The 18,174-nt window shown below is 46.7% G+C and overlaps 2 protein-coding genes across 2 annotated transcripts in view; both read right to left on the reverse strand.

Moving 5' to 3' along the window:
• AMFR (autocrine motility factor receptor, E3 ubiquitin protein ligase) overlaps positions 1-279 on the reverse strand; it is a 37,469-nt gene extending 37,190 nt beyond the window's left edge. The window contains exon 1 of the mRNA XM_015421388.1: positions 3-279. Coding sequence (XP_015276874.1) covers positions 3-129 — 127 coding nt within the window. The 5' untranslated portion in view covers positions 130-279. The remainder of the gene's footprint in view (positions 1-2) is intronic.
• A 6,015-nt stretch (positions 280-6,294) lies between these two features.
• Positions 6,295-17,733, reverse strand: NUDT21 (nudix hydrolase 21). Its single transcript, XM_015421399.1, has 7 exons — positions 17,508-17,733; positions 14,846-15,046; positions 13,686-13,749; positions 12,723-12,812; positions 10,803-10,878; positions 7,128-7,242; positions 6,295-6,538 (listed from the first exon to the last, which is right to left on the reverse strand). Exons 1-7 carry the CDS (start codon positions 17,621-17,623, stop codon positions 6,517-6,519), a joined length of 684 nt encoding a protein of 227 aa, XP_015276885.1. The 5' UTR covers positions 17,624-17,733; the 3' UTR covers positions 6,295-6,516.
• Positions 17,734-18,174: the final 441 nt, after the last annotated feature.

The raw sequence follows: 18,174 nt of genomic DNA on the forward strand, positions 1-18,174 counted from the left end.
ACGCTCTTCGGAGGCCTGGCTGAGGGCGCGGTAGGCGCTGAGGACGGTGCCGGCCAGCGCCAGAGCACTGAGAGCCGTGTAAGTGCGCAGGCTGGGCCAAGGGAAGCGCTCCAGAAAGAGCAGCGGCATGGCGGCGCCGGCCCTGCTGCTCCGTCTGGAGCGGCCCTAAGGCTCCTCCGAGGAGTCGCCCGGCAACGGCCTAGCGCGGAGCGAGGCCTACTCCGACCCAACGCAGACGTAAGTCGCCGAGAGTGTCGCGCCGTCCGTCCGCTCGCCTGCCTCGGGGCTGGGTTAGCGAATGAGCGCCTCCCTCAGGAGCCCGCCGGCAGGGGCAGCACTGAGGCGGCGGCGGCGGGTGACTGAGGGGCAGGCCCGGCCACTGCCCCCAATACAGGGGGTGGTGGCCCGGCCCGAGGGGTAAGAAAGAGAGTCGTTTCTTTCTTTAACTGATGTCCCGCTTCTCTCCCCCAAAACAGCTTGCATCGTTTTTCCTTTATTTCCACAACAACCCTACGAGGTGTTTAAGTCCCTGTTTCCCGACTGTGGAACTCAAGCTTTTGCAGTTTTATTAACTTGGCCATGTTTTCTCCCCCAAAAGGGTCATCACACCAAGTAGCTTTGGACTGATGGGTCACCATACAAAAAAAAGGTTTGGAAGCATTGACTTTAGCGAAGGGTGTGTGACTGGGTTGCAATAACACAAGGAAAGAACAGAAAGCGCCACTGCCTAAATAATCAAATTGTGGTTCAAGTGTCATTTATACATTAACACCATGCTTTTCTGTCTCCCCACCCCCTGGACCCAGAACATCATTCTCGTTTTCTCAGCCTATGAGGTGGGTTAGGTCAGTAGAGTGATTGGCCCATAGGTCATCAATGGGCTTCTATGGCAGAGCAGGGATTTGAACCTGAGGCCCCGGATGTGACACTTTAACCTCTCCCAGCAACTGACTCCAGCATTTTTATTTCAGGAAGCCAAAGACCATGTTATTTATTCGTTAATATCCTACCATCTCCCCACTGGGAACTCAAAGCAGCTCACATCCATTTCTTTCCTCCATTTTAATTTCAAAACGAGCCTGTTAAGTATAATAAGAGGGGAGTGTGTGACTGGGCCAAGCTTCTGCAGCAGAGTAGAGATTTGGACCTGGGCCCGAGATAGGGCTGCCAAGTGGGGGCGGGTAAACCCCTGCTTTGGAGGCCCAATTTCTGCCGCCGCGGAATCGGGCCCTGGGGGGAACTCCGCCCCTCAAGGCACAGCGTGGTTGCGTCACCAGAGGTGACGCAACCACATCGCTCACGTTGGGGGCATAGCTCCAATCATTGGAGGGGTTTTCCCTCCGACGATTGGGGCCACGCCCCCAACATGAGCGACGTTAACGCATCACTTCCTGTGATGTGCTGGCGGCGCGCACACACACATCTTCGGAGAGCTCCCAGAGCCCGGCGAGGTTCCCCCGCCACCAAGGTAAGTAGACTTGGCAACCCTAGCCCTAGACCATCACTAGCCTCCACACCCCACTTATTCAGTTTCTGCCCCATTTATCCTCACAACAGTCTTTCACAGTAAGCTGAACTATTTATTAATTTTTAAATTTTATTTATACCCCACCCTCCCCGCAAGCTGGCTCAGGGCAGCTTACATAATTGGTCTATAAATGACCATTCATTCACATAAAAACAGTTTAAAATGCAATAACAAAAAACAAGAATCTCATAAAGTGCTAGTGCTAATACATTAAATACATAGGATAGCATGCTGGAATACCATACAACCAGACAGATGCCACTCAGTGATCTTCCTGAGCACAGTGGTAGCAGCCAGATGTTAGCACTACGGGCCAGCTCGTTGGTAGCAGTGGGGGCAGCTCCTAGTTGAAAGCCTGGTGGAAGAGCTCCGTCTTGCAGGCTCTGTGGAACTGTATAAGGTCCCGCAGGGCCCTGATCTCCTCCGGGAGCCCATTCTACCAGTGTGGAGCCGCCACAGAAAAGGCCCTGGCCCTAGTAGTGGCGAGCCTGGCATCCTTAAGGCCCGATAGGGCCAGTCGGTTCTGAGACCCCGAACTCAGTGTTCTCTGGGGTATATATGGGGAAATGTGGCCCTCAGGTATGTCGGACCCTGGCCATATAGGGCTAGACCATTATATTTAACTCACAGCAGCTGCTAGGACTTGCAGTCAGAGCAGTCGCAGGTTTCCTGTGGGAAACTTCTGCAGCACACCAGGGGCCCAATTCAGACTAAGACCGCAGCAGAGGAGGAGCTCCAGCCTTCCTCTGTGAGTGGGGGCAGTATTTGCCCTTTCACTGTAAACCTGCTGAGATGGAGTGTCAAGTCACTTCTGACTTATGGCAACCTTATGAATTAGTGATCTCCATAACAGCTATGTTCAGGTCTTGCAAACTGAGGATCTTTATTGAGTCAGTCCATCTCATGTTGGGTCTCCCTCTTTTCCTGCTGCCTTCACCTTTTCCTAGCATTATTGTCTTTTCCAATGAGTCTTGTCATAATGCGACTGAAGTACAATAGCCTTAATCTGGCATATTCTGCTTTAATTTTCACCTGGAGTCATTTCAAGTCTTCACTCCTTTCTGCCAGTAATGTGGTGTCATCTGAATATCTCAAATGATTAATGTCAAATTGTTAATGTTCCTTCCTACAGTTATCATTCCACTTTCATCTGATATGTTCTGCATGTAGATTAAGAGATGGGAGGATAAATATATCCTTCTCTGGCACTTTTGCCAGTTGGGAACCATTCTGTTTCTCCATATTCTGTCCTAACAGGTTGCCCATCAGAACAATCCACTGTGGCCACACCCATTTCTTTTAAAACTAACCATAACTTTCCTTTCCATTTTATCCTCAAGACAGCCATTTGCTGGCCACACACTGGTCATTTTAGGATTAACTGCCTCCAACCAAGGCTCAGAGAAATATTACAGTTATTTGTTTAGAGTCAAATTTATACCCCGCCCTCCCCGCAAAGCAGGCTCAGGGTGGCTTCCAACAACAAACACAACAATACGGAATAAAAACATAAATAATACAGAATACATCATTACCAATTCATGGCAAACACAAGCAAGTTGTTTGGAGGGAGGGTCTAGGTGCACAGTGAAGCAAACCACACAGTGAAGCAAACCACCTTTAATCTTTTATCCACCTTTTACAATATCATAAGAGCCCTGCTAGATCAGACCAATGGTCCATCTAGTGCAGATTTTTGTCTCACACACAGTGGCATAGAGGCTGAGGCCTTTCCCTGATGTTGCCTCCTGGCTCTGGGATTCAGAGGATTAGTGCCTCTGAATGCGGTTTCCCCCCCTCAGCCAGCATGGTTAATAGCCATTGATAGACATATCCTCCATAAATCTATCTAATCCCCTTTTAAAGCTGTTTATTCCTGTGGCCATCAACTTGTCCTGGCCTCTTCCTAGCAATTTATTTATTTTTTGTATTTGTATCCCGCCCATCCCGGGAGTGGGCTCAGGGTGGGTCACATCATATTTCAACAGTTACAATAAAGTTTAAAAACACAACATAAGCATTTAAGATCAGTGGTTATGGCTACTGGTGAAAGTTCCGACCCATTAATACAGATGGAAATGGCCAGTTACCGATGGATGGATGGCCAGTAGGTGGGAGACAGCAACCTCGGGGAGGCCATGTGTGGGCGCCCGCTGTCTTAACCAAAAGCCTGGCAGAACAGCTCCATCTTGCAAGCCGTGCGGATTTGCATAAGATCACGCAGGGCCCTGATGTGCGGATTTGCATAAGAGCACGCAGGGCCCTGATCTCAATGGGGGCCAGAGCAGAAAAGGCCCTGGCCAAGGGACCACCAGATGTTGATTATTGGAGCGTAAAGCTCTTCGAGGCGTATACAGGAAGAGGTGGTCCCTTAGTTATGTTGGTCCCAGGCTGTATAAGGCTTTGAAGGTTAATAGCAACACCTTGAAATGGATCCGGTACTCAATTGGTAACCAGTGCAGCTGGCAAAGCACATGCCGAATCTGAGCCCACACAGGCGTCGACATCAGCAGGCGCGCCACTGCATTTTGTAGCAGCTGTAATTTCCGGATCAGTCTCAGGGGTAAGCCTGCGTACAGCAAATAGCAGTAATCAAGCCTGGAAGTGACCATTGCATGGATCACCGTAGCTAGGTCTTGGGGGGAGAGGTAGGGCTTCAGTAAACTGATCTGCCTAAGATGGATGAATGCAGATCTGGCAACTGCAGCAACCTGGGCCTCCATGGGCAGAGAGGCATCCAGTGTTACTTCCACGCTCCTCACTGGCACCAAAGATGCCCCTTCCAGAGTGGGCAGCCTGGTGTCCACATCCGTGCCCCCTCAACCCAGGTACAGGTCTTCGATGGATTTAATTTCAATTTCCACAACAGCCTGAAGGATTATTTTTATGGCACCTTATTCACTTAACATGACACTTACCTTCAGTGAGTGAAAGCTGAGAGATGAATGTACAAGGAAGAATTTTTGTAATCTCACAATTTATGGGATCATTCCAGCACGGTCCATGTTGATAAAATTACAAAATGCTCATTGAAAGGTTAAGTAACTTCAATTATGTGAACAATGAAGACGGTCAGTCTCAAGGGATTTTGTAGATGTTCAAGTATGTTTAGAGTTGCCCAGTAAAGTTTCTAGAGCCTCATGGAGCTTTTAAACTGTCTGTTCCTGGGAAATGGGATTTTTTAATAGGTTATCTTGGTCTACGAGCAGCTCCATCATTTGTGGCAAGACAAATTCCAAACCAGGATGAGAGATATTTTCAGATGATGATTAATGATAGATAGCTGCCACCCATAAACCTCAAAATGCTAACAAGTTATGTGATAAAGTAATTCATAGCTCACCTGGTTGCCTCAGAACATTCAACCTTCTTATTAAATCAACCCCCTTTCTAATTGCCTGTTGCACAGTCAAAACTGTAATCTGGGAAGTAGCAAGCTAGGTTTCCTCTTTTACAGAGAAATCAGAAGAGTAACTTAATCTTCCACATCATGTAGACAAACCAAACCATGATTTAGAATTGAACCTGAAATAAAGTGTTATTCAGAAGTATACTGGGGAGAAGACACCAAAAGTTACAACTGGTACTCGGAAATGGAAGTCACTTCATTTGTTAAAGCTGAAAGTGGTTATTGTCTTGACACAGCAGCAAGATCTGAACTGCAAATAAACATTCTTGCACAGAAAGCTGCTGGAAGTGAAGCTAACTGGCTTAAATTAACCGCACATATAGTTCAGTAGTATTAGGGGTATTCAAAGTATAAAAGATCACTTGACAGATATTCAACATATATGAAATTTTGTAAGAGAAACTGACTTTCCCGATCAATTGTAATACATCTTCTTTGCAACTTGGAAACATGAATGGCCCTGGAAGCTTTCCCTGAAAGTCTTCCCTGGCATTCACCTTTGCCTCCTGCCCAGCCCCCAAGTTCTGACCTTCAATGCTTTCACATGTTGTGATGAACAGCAATTTGGGCAACAAGCCCTAGTTACTCAGACATCAGCAACAAGTCCCATTTTGTGCATAAACCCTTTGTCTGCTTCTTATCTACCATGCCTGCTAGCAGGGGAGGATATTCTTCTAATATTGCCATGCCTATGACCAGGGAACCGCAAGGGTGCAATAGAACAATGGCTCGCAGAACAGCTGGTTTGGTACTAATCAGCAATACCCAATACATTGGACAGGATTCAGAATTCACAATAGATCTGAATATGACTGTCAGTGTCACGTCTGGTTCCAGCTGAGGGAGGGGGAGATACATGCATAGACAACCTGTAACCAGATGCAGCAGCGCAGTCTGCTTGCACCATTCAGAAAGCTAAATCAGGAAGGTTTTGACAGGCATCTGAGACTTATCTGGAACATTTTAATAGACATCATGAGCTGCCTGTTCTATTGTTGTTCAAAGGCTGCCTGGCTGCTGTCCCTTTGAAGGGGGCCAAGAGAAAATATGCAAGTTGAACCTCCACCTACCAATCCTTCAGAGTCCCAGGTTCAAACCCTGCTGCATGCTCAGCTCCCTGCACACAGTCATTTCATATATAGCAAGGACCTTGCTATCAGTGTGAGGCATGCTGCTTTTCTGAACGATATTCAAATGGCTGACAACTGTATCCTTTGAGCCTCACCCACGATGCTATGGTACCAGCCACCCAACAGCATAGGCCCCTCCACTAGTCTCTTTGGAAGAACAGAAACACCAAGTGAAACGAAATGTAACACATTTTTTGTTTAATGTTTTTTTTAAAAAAAATCAGGTGACTATTACAACATAGGTGATTAAAACGCAACTACACTTATCATTCCACTATCTAAACAGTCAAGATTCCACTTTCCTATTCAGATGGTAGAAATTTGGGGAGCAAAAGAAGGGGACAGAGAGGAAAAGAAATTAAAAAAATTCTTGCGTCACGTGTCCTTCTACATTTTGAAACTGTTCTCACAGAGACAGCTTCTGCCGCACACTTAAGGTATAAGGAAATTTAGTTGTAAATAAAATTGAACCTGCAAAAAAAAAAAAAAGATAAAGAAATCAGTTGTCATAATGGATCCATCAGATGGGACAAAACTGTGTGCATGTTCCAAAATAACAGAAGTCCAGTGGCATCTTAGTCTAACTTTTATTTCAATATGAGCTTTCATAAGTCACCGCTCACTTCTTCAGATAGCTCTGTGAAGAAAAATTATACCAGAAAAAGGGGGGAGATGGGGGGGGGGGGGGGCAAGGCAGAGGGACTTGGTGTGAATTCCACCATGAATCTTTCAAGTCTAAATTCTCAAGGGGAAAAGGGAGGAGTAACAGTCAAAAAGGCATGTCCGCCTTGATAGGGGCTAAGCCACCCATCTACTTTCTGATGGTGGAGGCATCCAGAACAGGGCCTCGGCTAATAAACTTCACACACAAGTCAACTTCATACGGGAGAAAGGGTTCTTGCAGAGGGCACTGCTGAGTGATGTGTAGACGTGGACCCATATGAATCCCAATCCTCAAATCACTCAGTCAGTCTCTTATAAAGCCAAGTAAAGGAGGTTGATAAAAGCGTCTTCTCTTTCTCCAGATGGTATAATGAAACCAGAACACACTCAAACCCACCTGCTCAAAAGTTGGGGAAGGCTGGAGATGATGGGTCCATAGCCTGGTGCATTGTCATAAAGCTCAAACAAGGGAGCAGCTACCAGTTTGTAATTTTTGGGGACCGCAAACAAAGCTGGAACACACAAGTGAACACTAATTAGAAACCAGTCTGCTCCAAGAAAGGACAGAACAGCAGAGTTTATTTTTCAGGTAAATAGAACATTGTGTCATATGCAACGTGGTTTTATTCAGAAGGTAGAGAGAGGTGCTAAGCCTCTTAGTGAAAGGGCTTCCCACTTAATTCCCAAACACACCACACAGTAATTGCAAGCACTTCAGAGCATTATCACAGAAACAGAGCACCATTAGGCCAAAGCCAACCATTTTTAACCCCCACTGAAGTTGATAAGACAAGTTTAAGCATATACTTAAACTCCCCCACTGAAGGCAAAAATACTGACACGTACGTAACTCGCTGGACTGGGCCCCTAGGCCCATCCTGAACTTTAAAAGCAGCAAGTTCCTTGAACCCAAAATCAAAGATGGTAAAAGGCCACCTGGGCTTCCATCGTTAAAGAGGAGTCCAGGAGCACACCCAGACTCCTAACCTCCGACGCTGGCACCAAAGGCGCCCCATCGAACGTGAGGAGGGGGAGCCCCAACCCTGAACTGACCCAACTCAGGCCCAGGACCTCCATCTTCACCGGGTTTAGTTTCAGCTGGCTCAGCCTGAGCCAAACAGCCACAGCCTGCAGCGACCAATGAAGGTCATCTGGGGCAGAGTTCGACTGGCCGCCCAACATCAGATAGAGCTGGGTGTCATCTGCATATTGGTGACACCCAAGCCCACAACTCTGGGCAAGGGAGCGCATGTAGATGTTAAACAACATTGGGGACAGCACTGCCCCCTGAGGCACCCCACAGTCAAGGGGATGCCTCCGGGACGACTGATCCCCTTTGTCCCCGACGTTGGAGAAACGAGGCAAACCACTGAAGGGCAAGCCCCTGAATCCCCATGATGGCGAGGCGGTGGGTCAGCAACTGGTGGTCAACCGTGTCAAACGCAGTGGACAGATCTAACAACAGCAGTGCCACCACACCACCTCGATCCAGATGCCTTCGGAGGTCGTCAGTCAGGGCAACCAGCACTGTCTCAGTCCTGTGACCTGGGTGGAAGCTGGACTGGAAGGGACCTAAGACAGAAGCATGCTCCAGATAGCCCTGTAACTGTAACACCACCACCCTCTCAATAAGTTTGCCCAAATAGGGCTAATTGGACACCGGTCAGTAGTTGGCCAATTTGGCCAGGTCCAAGGATGGTTTTTTTCAAGAGAGGGCGGACCATCGCTTTCTTGAGTGCTCTGGGGAACCGTCCCTCCAAGAGGGACTTGTTAATAATCTCCCTCAGGGCACCTCGGAATCCCTCGTGGCCCGCTTTAATGAGCCAGGAGGGGCACGGATCAAGGTCACACGTGGTTGGACGCACCAATACGAGCAATCTGTCAACTTCCTCCAGGCTGAGTAGGCTAAAACACTCTAAAACCAGAACCGAAGATGCGCAAGGGGCCTCAAGTTCACTCACTGTTTCAATTGTGGCGGGGAGGTTGCAGCGGAGAGATCGCATAGAGATCTCTCTTTGCGGCCTTGACTGCCATCTCATAGGATCTCATAAACGTCCTATAGGATGCTCTTGACGCCTTGTCGCGAACACGGCGCCACTGTCTCTCTAACCGTCTCAGTTCTCGCTTCAGCTGCCACAACTCCTGGGTATACCAGGGTGCCCGCCTAGAGCAAGTGCAGAGAGGGCACCTGGGAGCAATCTGGTTGATGGCTGTGGAGAGCCGGCCATGCCACTCCTCCACCAGCTCATCCAATGAGCCGCCAGGGGGCCTTGGATCCCGCAGGGCCATCTGGCTCCGTGGGCGAGCAAAAATCTGCTCACCGCCTAAACAGGGTCGGGGTGGCACCTTCAGAAGGGCCTTCAGGGCATGGTGGTCTGACCATGGCACTACTTCTGTAGTGATCAAATCGAGCATATGAGCCGCCCGATGCATAGGGGCCGATACAAGTTGAGAGAGCCCCAGTGCTGCCATGGACGACACTAGGTCTATAGCCCGGCTGGAGACCGCGTCCTCAGCATGGACGTTGAAGTCACCCAGGACAATCAGTCTAGGGTGCTCCAACGCCCAGCCTGATATGGCCTCCAGCAGGGATGGCAGACTACTAGCCGGTGCGTTAGACCAGCCAGATCGCCAAGCTCTCCTCAGCCTCCAGCATCAAGCCAACACATTCCACACCCGTAATCTCCACAGACAGGAGTGCCCTGAAGGAGTAAGCCTCCCAAATGAAGATAGCCACTTCTCCCCCCCACCCCCTAGTCCGTGAGGTCCCCCCAGCGTCGGAGGTTAGGAGTCTGGGTGTGCTCCTGGACTCCTCAACGATGGAAACCCAAGTCGGCTTTTTACCATCTTCGACTAGCTCAGCAGTTGGTTCCTTTCCTTGACCGCGATGACCTGGCTACAGTGATCCATGCGACAGTCACCTCAAGATTAGACTACTGTAACGCTCTCTACATGGGGCTGCCTTTGTCGCAAATCCGGAAGCTGCACCTAGTGCAGAATGCTGCATCCAGGCTATTGATGGGTGTCTCTAGACGGGACCATATCAAGCCTGCGCTCAAACCACTGCACTGGCTGCCTATAACGTACCGGGTTCGCTTCAAAGTGCTGGTTCTTACCTTTAAAGCCCTACATGACCTGAGGGACTGCCTTTCCCCATATGTTCCCCCAAGGGCACTAACGGTCGGGGACTCAGCACCTCCGGGCCCCAAAGATGTTAAACTGGCTGCAACCAGGGCCAGGGCCTTTTCGGTGGCGGCTCCTATCTGGTGGAATGAGCTCCCGGAAGAGACTTGGGCCCTGCGGGACCTTGCGGAGTTCCGCAGGGCCTACAAGATGGAGCTATTCCGCCAGGCTTTTGACTGCGGGACCTTGCGGAGTTCCGCAGGACCTACAAGATGGAGCTATTCCGCCAGGCTTTTGAGTAGGAGCCACTACCCCCATTATACCATAACCGTTCCACTATTATACCATCACTGCACCACTATTATCTAGTAGAGCGGGTATCATTGGGGGGAATGAAATGGCCCTGGGATGAAGAGATGACGGCAGTGCTGTGTGGAACTCTTGTTGTTCTGGGTCTATCCTTCCAGAACCCCATCTTGTGATTAATGGATTTGTAACAACCAGAGCACTCACACTTTATTGTATTGTTTAAGGTTGTTTTATTCTGTTTTTAACTGTTTTAACCTTGGCATACGTGCCTCTTCTGTTAGCCGCCCTGAGCCTGCTCTGGGGAGGGCGGGGTATAAATTTAATAATAAATAAAAATAAACATGAATACGCAGCCAGACTGCAGCGAGTCTAAATAATGAGACTAGTGGGCACTCTTCGTATGCTTCAGTATCAGCATTGGTGAACACATCAGGTAGGCAAAGCCACTGCGCTTCCACATAGCTCACTGCAATGGAGTAAAGCGTACAACACTGCCTTGGGCTCTTGGGAGGAAACCATGGGATACAAACATCAGTATAATTGTGCATGATGGTACAGGTTACAATCTAAGAACAGACTCCTGTATCCTTCTCTGCAAGACACACAAAATGTGCATGAAAGCCCACAAGAGAAAGCCTACCCTTTTCTTGAAGCTGAACCAAGAAGAGCTTCTTGTGCTCTTTTGGTTTCGTAATATGAGCCGGAATATATGGATACTGTGGAAGACAAAAAAGAAATGTAATTAATTGAAGCTTTCATACACCTGTTTGCTCAGTGTCATATGCTGTAAGTATGCAGATTCATCTCCACCAGCCCGGCAATGCAAAAAGGCACATTACAACATAGTCTTTGATTCTAGTGATGGGAAAATGTGTGAATACATCTAGAGTTCAGAATACATCAAGTGTGATCGTACTCATAACTACGTGCACGAAACCAAAAATGGCAACAAAATCTGTGCAATATCCCTTTTAGAAAACTCCATCAGATCGCAGCCAACTAATAGGGACCCCCTAGAGTTTTCATGGCAAGCAGAGGTGATTTGCCATTGCCTGCCTCTACATAGCAACCCTGGGCTTTCTTCGTGGTCTCCCATACAAATACTAACCAAATACTGACCCTGTTTAGCTTCCAGTCTCTAATGAGCTTGGGCTAGTTCAGGCTATTCAGGCTGCATATATTATTTGATGTCTGTCCAGTTAGTGCGAGGAAGCTGGGTGTCTGCAACTCCATAGGTAAAGCATTGCAGATCCAGCAAGATTGAGCTAGTCTGGGTTGTCCAGGTGAGGGCTTTTAAATAATGGTTAGGGTATCAAATTTGGGTAGGGAAAACCTGCTCAGCTCTGAAGTTTGCTATATGACCATGAGCAGGTCTGACTCTCAGCCTGACCTGCATCACTGGTCCATGGTGAGGATGAAATGGGGAAGGGGAGAGCAAACTGTCCTGAATTTACAAGTTGCAGCCAAATAACAGGGACTCCATAGGGTTTTCAAGGCAAGGTATGTTCAGAGGTGGCTTGGCCATTGCCTGCCTCTGCGTAGCAAGCCTGGACTTCCTTGGTGGTCTCCCACCCACGTACTAACCAGGGCTGACCCTGCTTAGATCTCAAGATTGGGCTAGCCTGGACAAGGCACCCTTTTACTATGGCAAACCAAACAGACATAAAATGTTGTGTGAACTTTTAAACTCACTAGAACGCTTCATCAGGCTAGATGTTACAAAATTTTAAAGCTAGAAGGGAAGGAAGTACATTTTTCAAGTCATGAAAAGCCCTTTTGAATATCATGGACCTTGTGTTTTTATAACTAGATGTAACCTGTGTTATGAAAGCAAATTCAGCAAAATGTCCCAAGTCTAAACTTCTGAAAGTAGATTCCAAAAACATTCCAGAAAGGATCACTGAAAATTATAGTTAATGCCATTTTTAGCTGTAACATCTGAATACAAGAAATGGTCTCTTATTGAAATGTGAATTTAATCAAAGAATGCACATCAGCTTTTTGGATCATGGCCATAAGGCATAGGTGAAAAAGTTACAATTTGTGGTAAAAGAAGGGAGAAGATCTAAATGGCTTTACCCAGATTAGGGCTTCTCTGAATCTCCCTTCAACCTGCATTCCCCCCCAACTGCAACTCCAGAGTGTCAGAGAGCTCTCTGGAATGGTATGCATTGTTACTGGAGAAAATTTCCCTGAGAAGGAAACCATTTGACTCCCCATATACCACACAGATATAACCTGCAATCCCAACCGGCTATGGAATGACTCCAAAATTAAACCAAAAATATACCGTCATTGTCATCCATGCAATTCTAATTCAAGGAAACCACAGAGTTAAAATACTGTTCCTTCGGCCTTGTTCTGCAGCTCAGGACGTCTCTTCCCTGGAGGCTCACCAGAGCCTAAGCTCTTCTGTCTTGTGGACAGGGACAGAATTTTTAATGAAATTTGCATACAGAGAGACAGGGTAGAATTAGCAAACCTGCCCCAAGAGTGCTGGATGTGTCTTCTAGAAGTAAAACAAGAAAGCAGAATTTTTACTAGTGGCTTCAGTTCTTACCTGTGGAGGCTCAAAATTCGGCCGCCACCAGTTACCGATACAGTCATCAATGACCCAGTCTTGCTGCACTCCATCTTGACGGCCCAGTATCTGTCAAAACACAGATGCAACAGAAGCCTTCACATGCTGTTTCAGCACAACAGAACATCCCAAATTAGTCACGTTGGTCATACTATATATGTAGAAGCAACATCTCTTACTGAACCACCTTTGGCTAATTAGGACTTTTATCCATACTCAAACTCTACCCTGCAAGGTTTCCCTTTGTGCCTGGGTATTCAAAGCAAGGTTCCTACATACCCAAGCTATGCTCGTGGTTACCAGTCAGACTAAGAAAAAAAATATGGACTAGAACACTGAATGAACTGTGATTACTTCGGCACCTCCCACTTCTATATACAGTATGAGGCTCAGATTTCATTAAGCATTTTAACAATACAGCCACACACAAAAAGCACAGGACTGTAACATTTCTCTGCCTCCTTGCATTATTAAAAACTAAAGCAAAATATCATATTAGCCCTGCCAAAAATTTGCCACATGCTGTTTTTCCCTGGTGGAGGAAGGGTGAGGAGTACTGTTAACGTGTCCGCTAAAATCAAAAAGGAGATCAGAGCTGGGTTGTGTGGAATGGTTCTGAATATTACCAAAGCCCCATCAGCATAATGAAATTATAGCAAAATGATCAGTAATCAATAGAGAGATGCTAACAGAGGTCAAAGTAATTAAAAATCTATTAACTGATTTAAAAAGAAGCTCAAGGTGTTTTGGGGTTTTTTGCCTACTGTTTGATCACATTATCTGTTACACTAAAGCAGTGGCACGGTGTTTTAACTCCTCAGGTAGCCTTACAGATGTATTCAGCATCATTCAGCTGTTTCCATGTGAATGCAATCATAAATGGTGTTTTATTATAATGCACCCAGATCCTCAAGATAAAAATCCAGATAAAAGTTCTCTTACCTCTGTCATTAAACGTTTGAGACCTTCTACTTCATCTTCTCCTGGATTAAGCTCACCACCAGGCCTGTTGAATATACATCCACAATAAAATACATGTTGTAGGGATGCTTCCATAATTAATTTTACAAAGAAATTGCAAATGGAAATGAGAAAGAGAGACTGTTGAATTGCAACGGATAATGAAGACAATACATCCTCCTGGACTGAGTTGAGACCTAGGTTCCCTGCCTTATTAACAATGCTGATTTCTCCATGTCTACTACTCCTCTGCACATCACACCTAATCCAGGTCACACCTGCTATTGTCATTCAGCATCTGAAAACAATCCACTCACCAAGATACAACTTACATTTTAGCTGTATCTGAAGAAGCGAGCAGTGACTTGCGAAAGCTCATACCCTGCCACACACTTTGTTAGTCTCTAATAGGGTGTACGCTTGGTAAAAACCGAGCTGAATACCCAAAAAATACCTTATCAGTATTTATTAAGTCAAATTCAGATTAGGGAATCTGATCAGCTACCAAATAGCTGAGCCTGAATAAACGCCGTAAAAATCCTTCTACTGAAATGGCAAGCTCACTCGGAAGTGGATGAGCTCACTGGTCACTTGGAGTTCACTGGTGCATGGTGCAGCTTGGAGATCGATTCTCCATTATACTTATGGGGGCCGTCCCCATAGGGTATAATGGAGCCGAATAAATTCAGCAATCCCGATTATATCCGAAATCCGAATATCATACCAATATTGGGATTCAGGAATATTGGGGAAAAAACTATATTTTTCAGGTTTGGTATATCTGAACTTGAAAAATACTGATTTTTTTGTGTGCACATCCCTAATCTTTAAGGTGCTACTGGAATTTTGCTCTTTTCTACTGCTACAGACAGACTAATACAGCTGTCCATCTTCATCAAGGATGAAAGGGACCAAACTACTGAATAACATCTGCAGACTTAGAAGAGTCTTTGGATGCAAGCCTGTGAATTAGTGATAAGAATGTACAAGGACAGAGGGGCACACATTAGTACCCCACAAACTGCTAAAGACTAGTGGAAACAAAAGCTAATAATTTTTCTTCTGGGCTTCTTTGCAAAGCTATTTATTAGTGCTTTAATCATCACGGTCAGGCAGTGCTGTCTTTGGCAGTGTGCACTTACAGCTTGAAGAAAGTTGTGCCCAACTGCAACAACAACACATGAGGCAGCCGGTGTTCGTGCACAATCAGAACCCCTTCGACAGTCCGTCGCATTCCAATCTTGTCAAATTCCTCCCTCATGCGTTGGAATCGAGCAGCCACTGAACTGTCTTTCTCGTAAAGGGGTTCTTTGGTCCCAAAGGTGTAATTTGTGAGCGGATACCTGAAAGAGACAATACATCAGAACAGAATTTCATGCAAACCCTACTGTTTGCTTTAAGGCTTGAATGCCACCCAAGGTGGCTCACCTGTAGTTTCTGACAGCAAACAGTCCTACAACACCTCTACCAGCTGTCTTGAAGCAACCACCACTACTTGTCCAGGAAAGCACTGAGTCAGGAGCAATTTGCAGCAAGACTACAGTAGGTGAGAAACACTAGTGTTACCTTTCCCCTGCTAGGCTTCCATGCCCATATTTCCATGGTAAAGAAATCTATTTAAGCCCTGGCCATCTGCTAAAATGGATCCACAGAATAGGGGATCAACCACTACTTCACAGCAGTGTATCAAGCTGGCAGCTCAAGGGATCAATGAGTTTTCAGAGTAACTGGAAGGGGGGATACTTCAGAACAGGCCAGGACAGAATGAAGCAGCAACAATGTAATGCAGCGTGCACCTTGAAATGCTTCCCATACAGCTTAAAGCTTTTTCCTTAAGGAAGAATGTCGGTGGGAATGGAAATAAATAACAGATCGCCACAGCTAATCCTTCTGGAACTGGTCAGGAATAACATAATACTGTGAATAAAGCTTCCATATAAGTGCAAACTTCCTGTTTCACTATGCACACAAGCACATGAAGTCAGTTCATAATTTCACTCAGGAATTACTCTTGAGCACAGAAAAAAATCCAGTACAGAAGAACAAAATCCAGCAATGACCATGCAAGTACATATCACAAAGTGATGCACATATAGACACCTATTGGAGATGAGGTGTTTCTCCAGAGGCCAACCAGGTGGGGTGCTATAAGGGTAAGGGAGCCCGGACTGGTCCATGGGATGGCCATTTTAGTGATGCAGGATGTTCAAGCCTCAGCTCATAACATCACTCATTTTATCCCCATGCTGAGAAATGTGTTCCAGCGCTAGAGAATTCCTTTCCTTATACCCTGATGTTCTACAATTTCCAGGTCAGTGTAAAACAGAATCTCTATAACTGTGACCTGTTTTTGGTTGACCTGGCTTGCCTGACTTGGAGAACTTGGATAACGTTTTTTTCCTATCACTCCAGCAAAGTACATGGGTAAGGAGAGATCTAGAGACAATGCCATGGAAGCTGATGTGTGGGGTGCCTCAGGGTTCTGTTTCTCCCCTAACTTGTTCAGTATCTATGTAAGACTGCTCAGTACCACCATCCATAGCTTTGGAGCTGGATATCGTCAATATGCAGATAACATTCAGCAATACCAACAAAACCTGCTGAGTAAACCAACAAAACCTGCTGAGTTAGCTCACGGATCCTGGCTAAAGCTGTGAAACTTAATCGAGACAAGACAGATGTGATGCTGGTCAGAAAAGTGAATGCCAGGAGAGGGACTGAATCATCAGCTCTGAATGAAGTACCATTGTTCCTGGCCAGCTCTGTCAAGAGTCTGGGTGCACTCTGGGCCCCAGCTTTGAAGATGAAGAATCAAGACAGGTTTTGTTTCCAGGAATACCTTATCCCCCAGTTTTATCTAGCTCAGAAGCTGCACTTTCTCTTGGATCTGATTATGGCGACACTGATCCATGCTATTGCAACTTCAAAACTCGAACACAGCAATGTGCTTGGCCCTGGGTCTGTCAATGAAGACAACTCAGAAACTTAAAAATTAGTGCAAAAAGCAGCCGCTCAGCTGAACAAACATGGTCAATCACATTACAGAAAATCTACCTTAGCTACTGGCTTATTTCCAAATTGAACTTAAGGTACTGGTGTTAACCTTTAAACTCTGTGCAGCCTAGAAAACCATATACTGGGTCATCTCCAGGTACAAGCCCACAAAAACACCTTCTCATAACGAAGTGCGCTCAATATACACTCTTAAGCAAGGACGTTTTCTGTGGCAGCACCATCCCTTTAAAACAGGCCACCCAGTGAACTGAGTATAACATGCTTGCAACTTTAAAAAAAACAAAAACCGACGAGTATAGAGGCACAGTTCTTAAAAAGAGCTTTTTTCAAAACTACCTTGATTTTTTACATTCTAATTTGCACTGGTATTTCGTTTTTTAATTTAGATGACTTTATCAACTGCTGTTGAAATCGATTTGAACCACATAAAAAACAGACTATAAATACCTCGGCTGGGAGGGCGGGGTATAAATTTGATAAATAAACCAATTCAATACTTCAAATAAATCAAACCATTGCATGCTCTCACGCATACAACCCGGCACCTCCGAATTAACAAAACACCCCAACGCAGGAGCTGAAAACCGAAAGTCGGTTATTCGTTACTTCTCAGCCCAGCCTACCTTACAGGGCTGCTATTAAGGTGAAACAAAATCACGTCCTTTGGATCGAGCTGTTTAAACAATACGAGCGTGCCGATCAAGAGACCGGACACCGTAGAGACCCGGAAGAAGGCGCTGCATCGCCGCCACCGCCTCCCTCCCCCCAGTTCCCACGAACTCTACTCACAGATTGATGGTCCGCTCGAGCGTGAGGGGCTTGCTTTGCTGGATATATTTGTTGCCGAACTGGTTGACGCCGCGGGGCCAGCCAGTCTGGGAGCGGTTGGGCGGCACGACGGACATTCTGGAGGAGGCTGGAGCAGCCTAAAAGGCCACAAGCATTCCTCGGCCGCGCTCAGTCTCCGCTCCGTCCCACACCCGCCAAAGTCTACGCCGGAACCGCCAAGCGACACTTCCGGAAACCATAGAGAGGCACGCATACAGAGATCGCCCTCCGCCCACTCTAGGCAACTGAAAGAGATAAAGCGCGGACGAGGCGCGAAAGAAAAGGCCAGCCCCTCGGTTGACATCGCTAGCATCCGATTGGTGGGAACGCCAAAACCAATGGGGACAGCCGCTGGAGAAACACCCGCTTCCATTGGTGGCTGGAAGAATGCCTTTGACATTCTCATTGGCTCTCATTAGCCGAGCCTTTAGCCTCCATTTCAAGAGCTTCACGCAGGCGCAAGTCTTGAGCTGTACTTCCGCTCTCAAACAAATCCTCGTCCCCCCTCCCCCCGGGTACAGAACGGATTCAACCATTAAAACGCCGCTCTGCGGAAGTGTCACTCTAGACTTATGTCTCTCTGGTGCTGATAGAAGGTCCTTGTGTGGTTCCGATCCCGCCTCTCTGT

This window comes from Gekko japonicus, unplaced genomic scaffold (genome assembly GCF_001447785.1).
Source record: "Gekko japonicus isolate JY-2015 unplaced genomic scaffold, Gekko_japonicus_V1.1 scaffold674, whole genome shotgun sequence".
NCBI lineage: Eukaryota > Metazoa > Chordata > Lepidosauria > Squamata > Gekkonidae > Gekko > Gekko japonicus.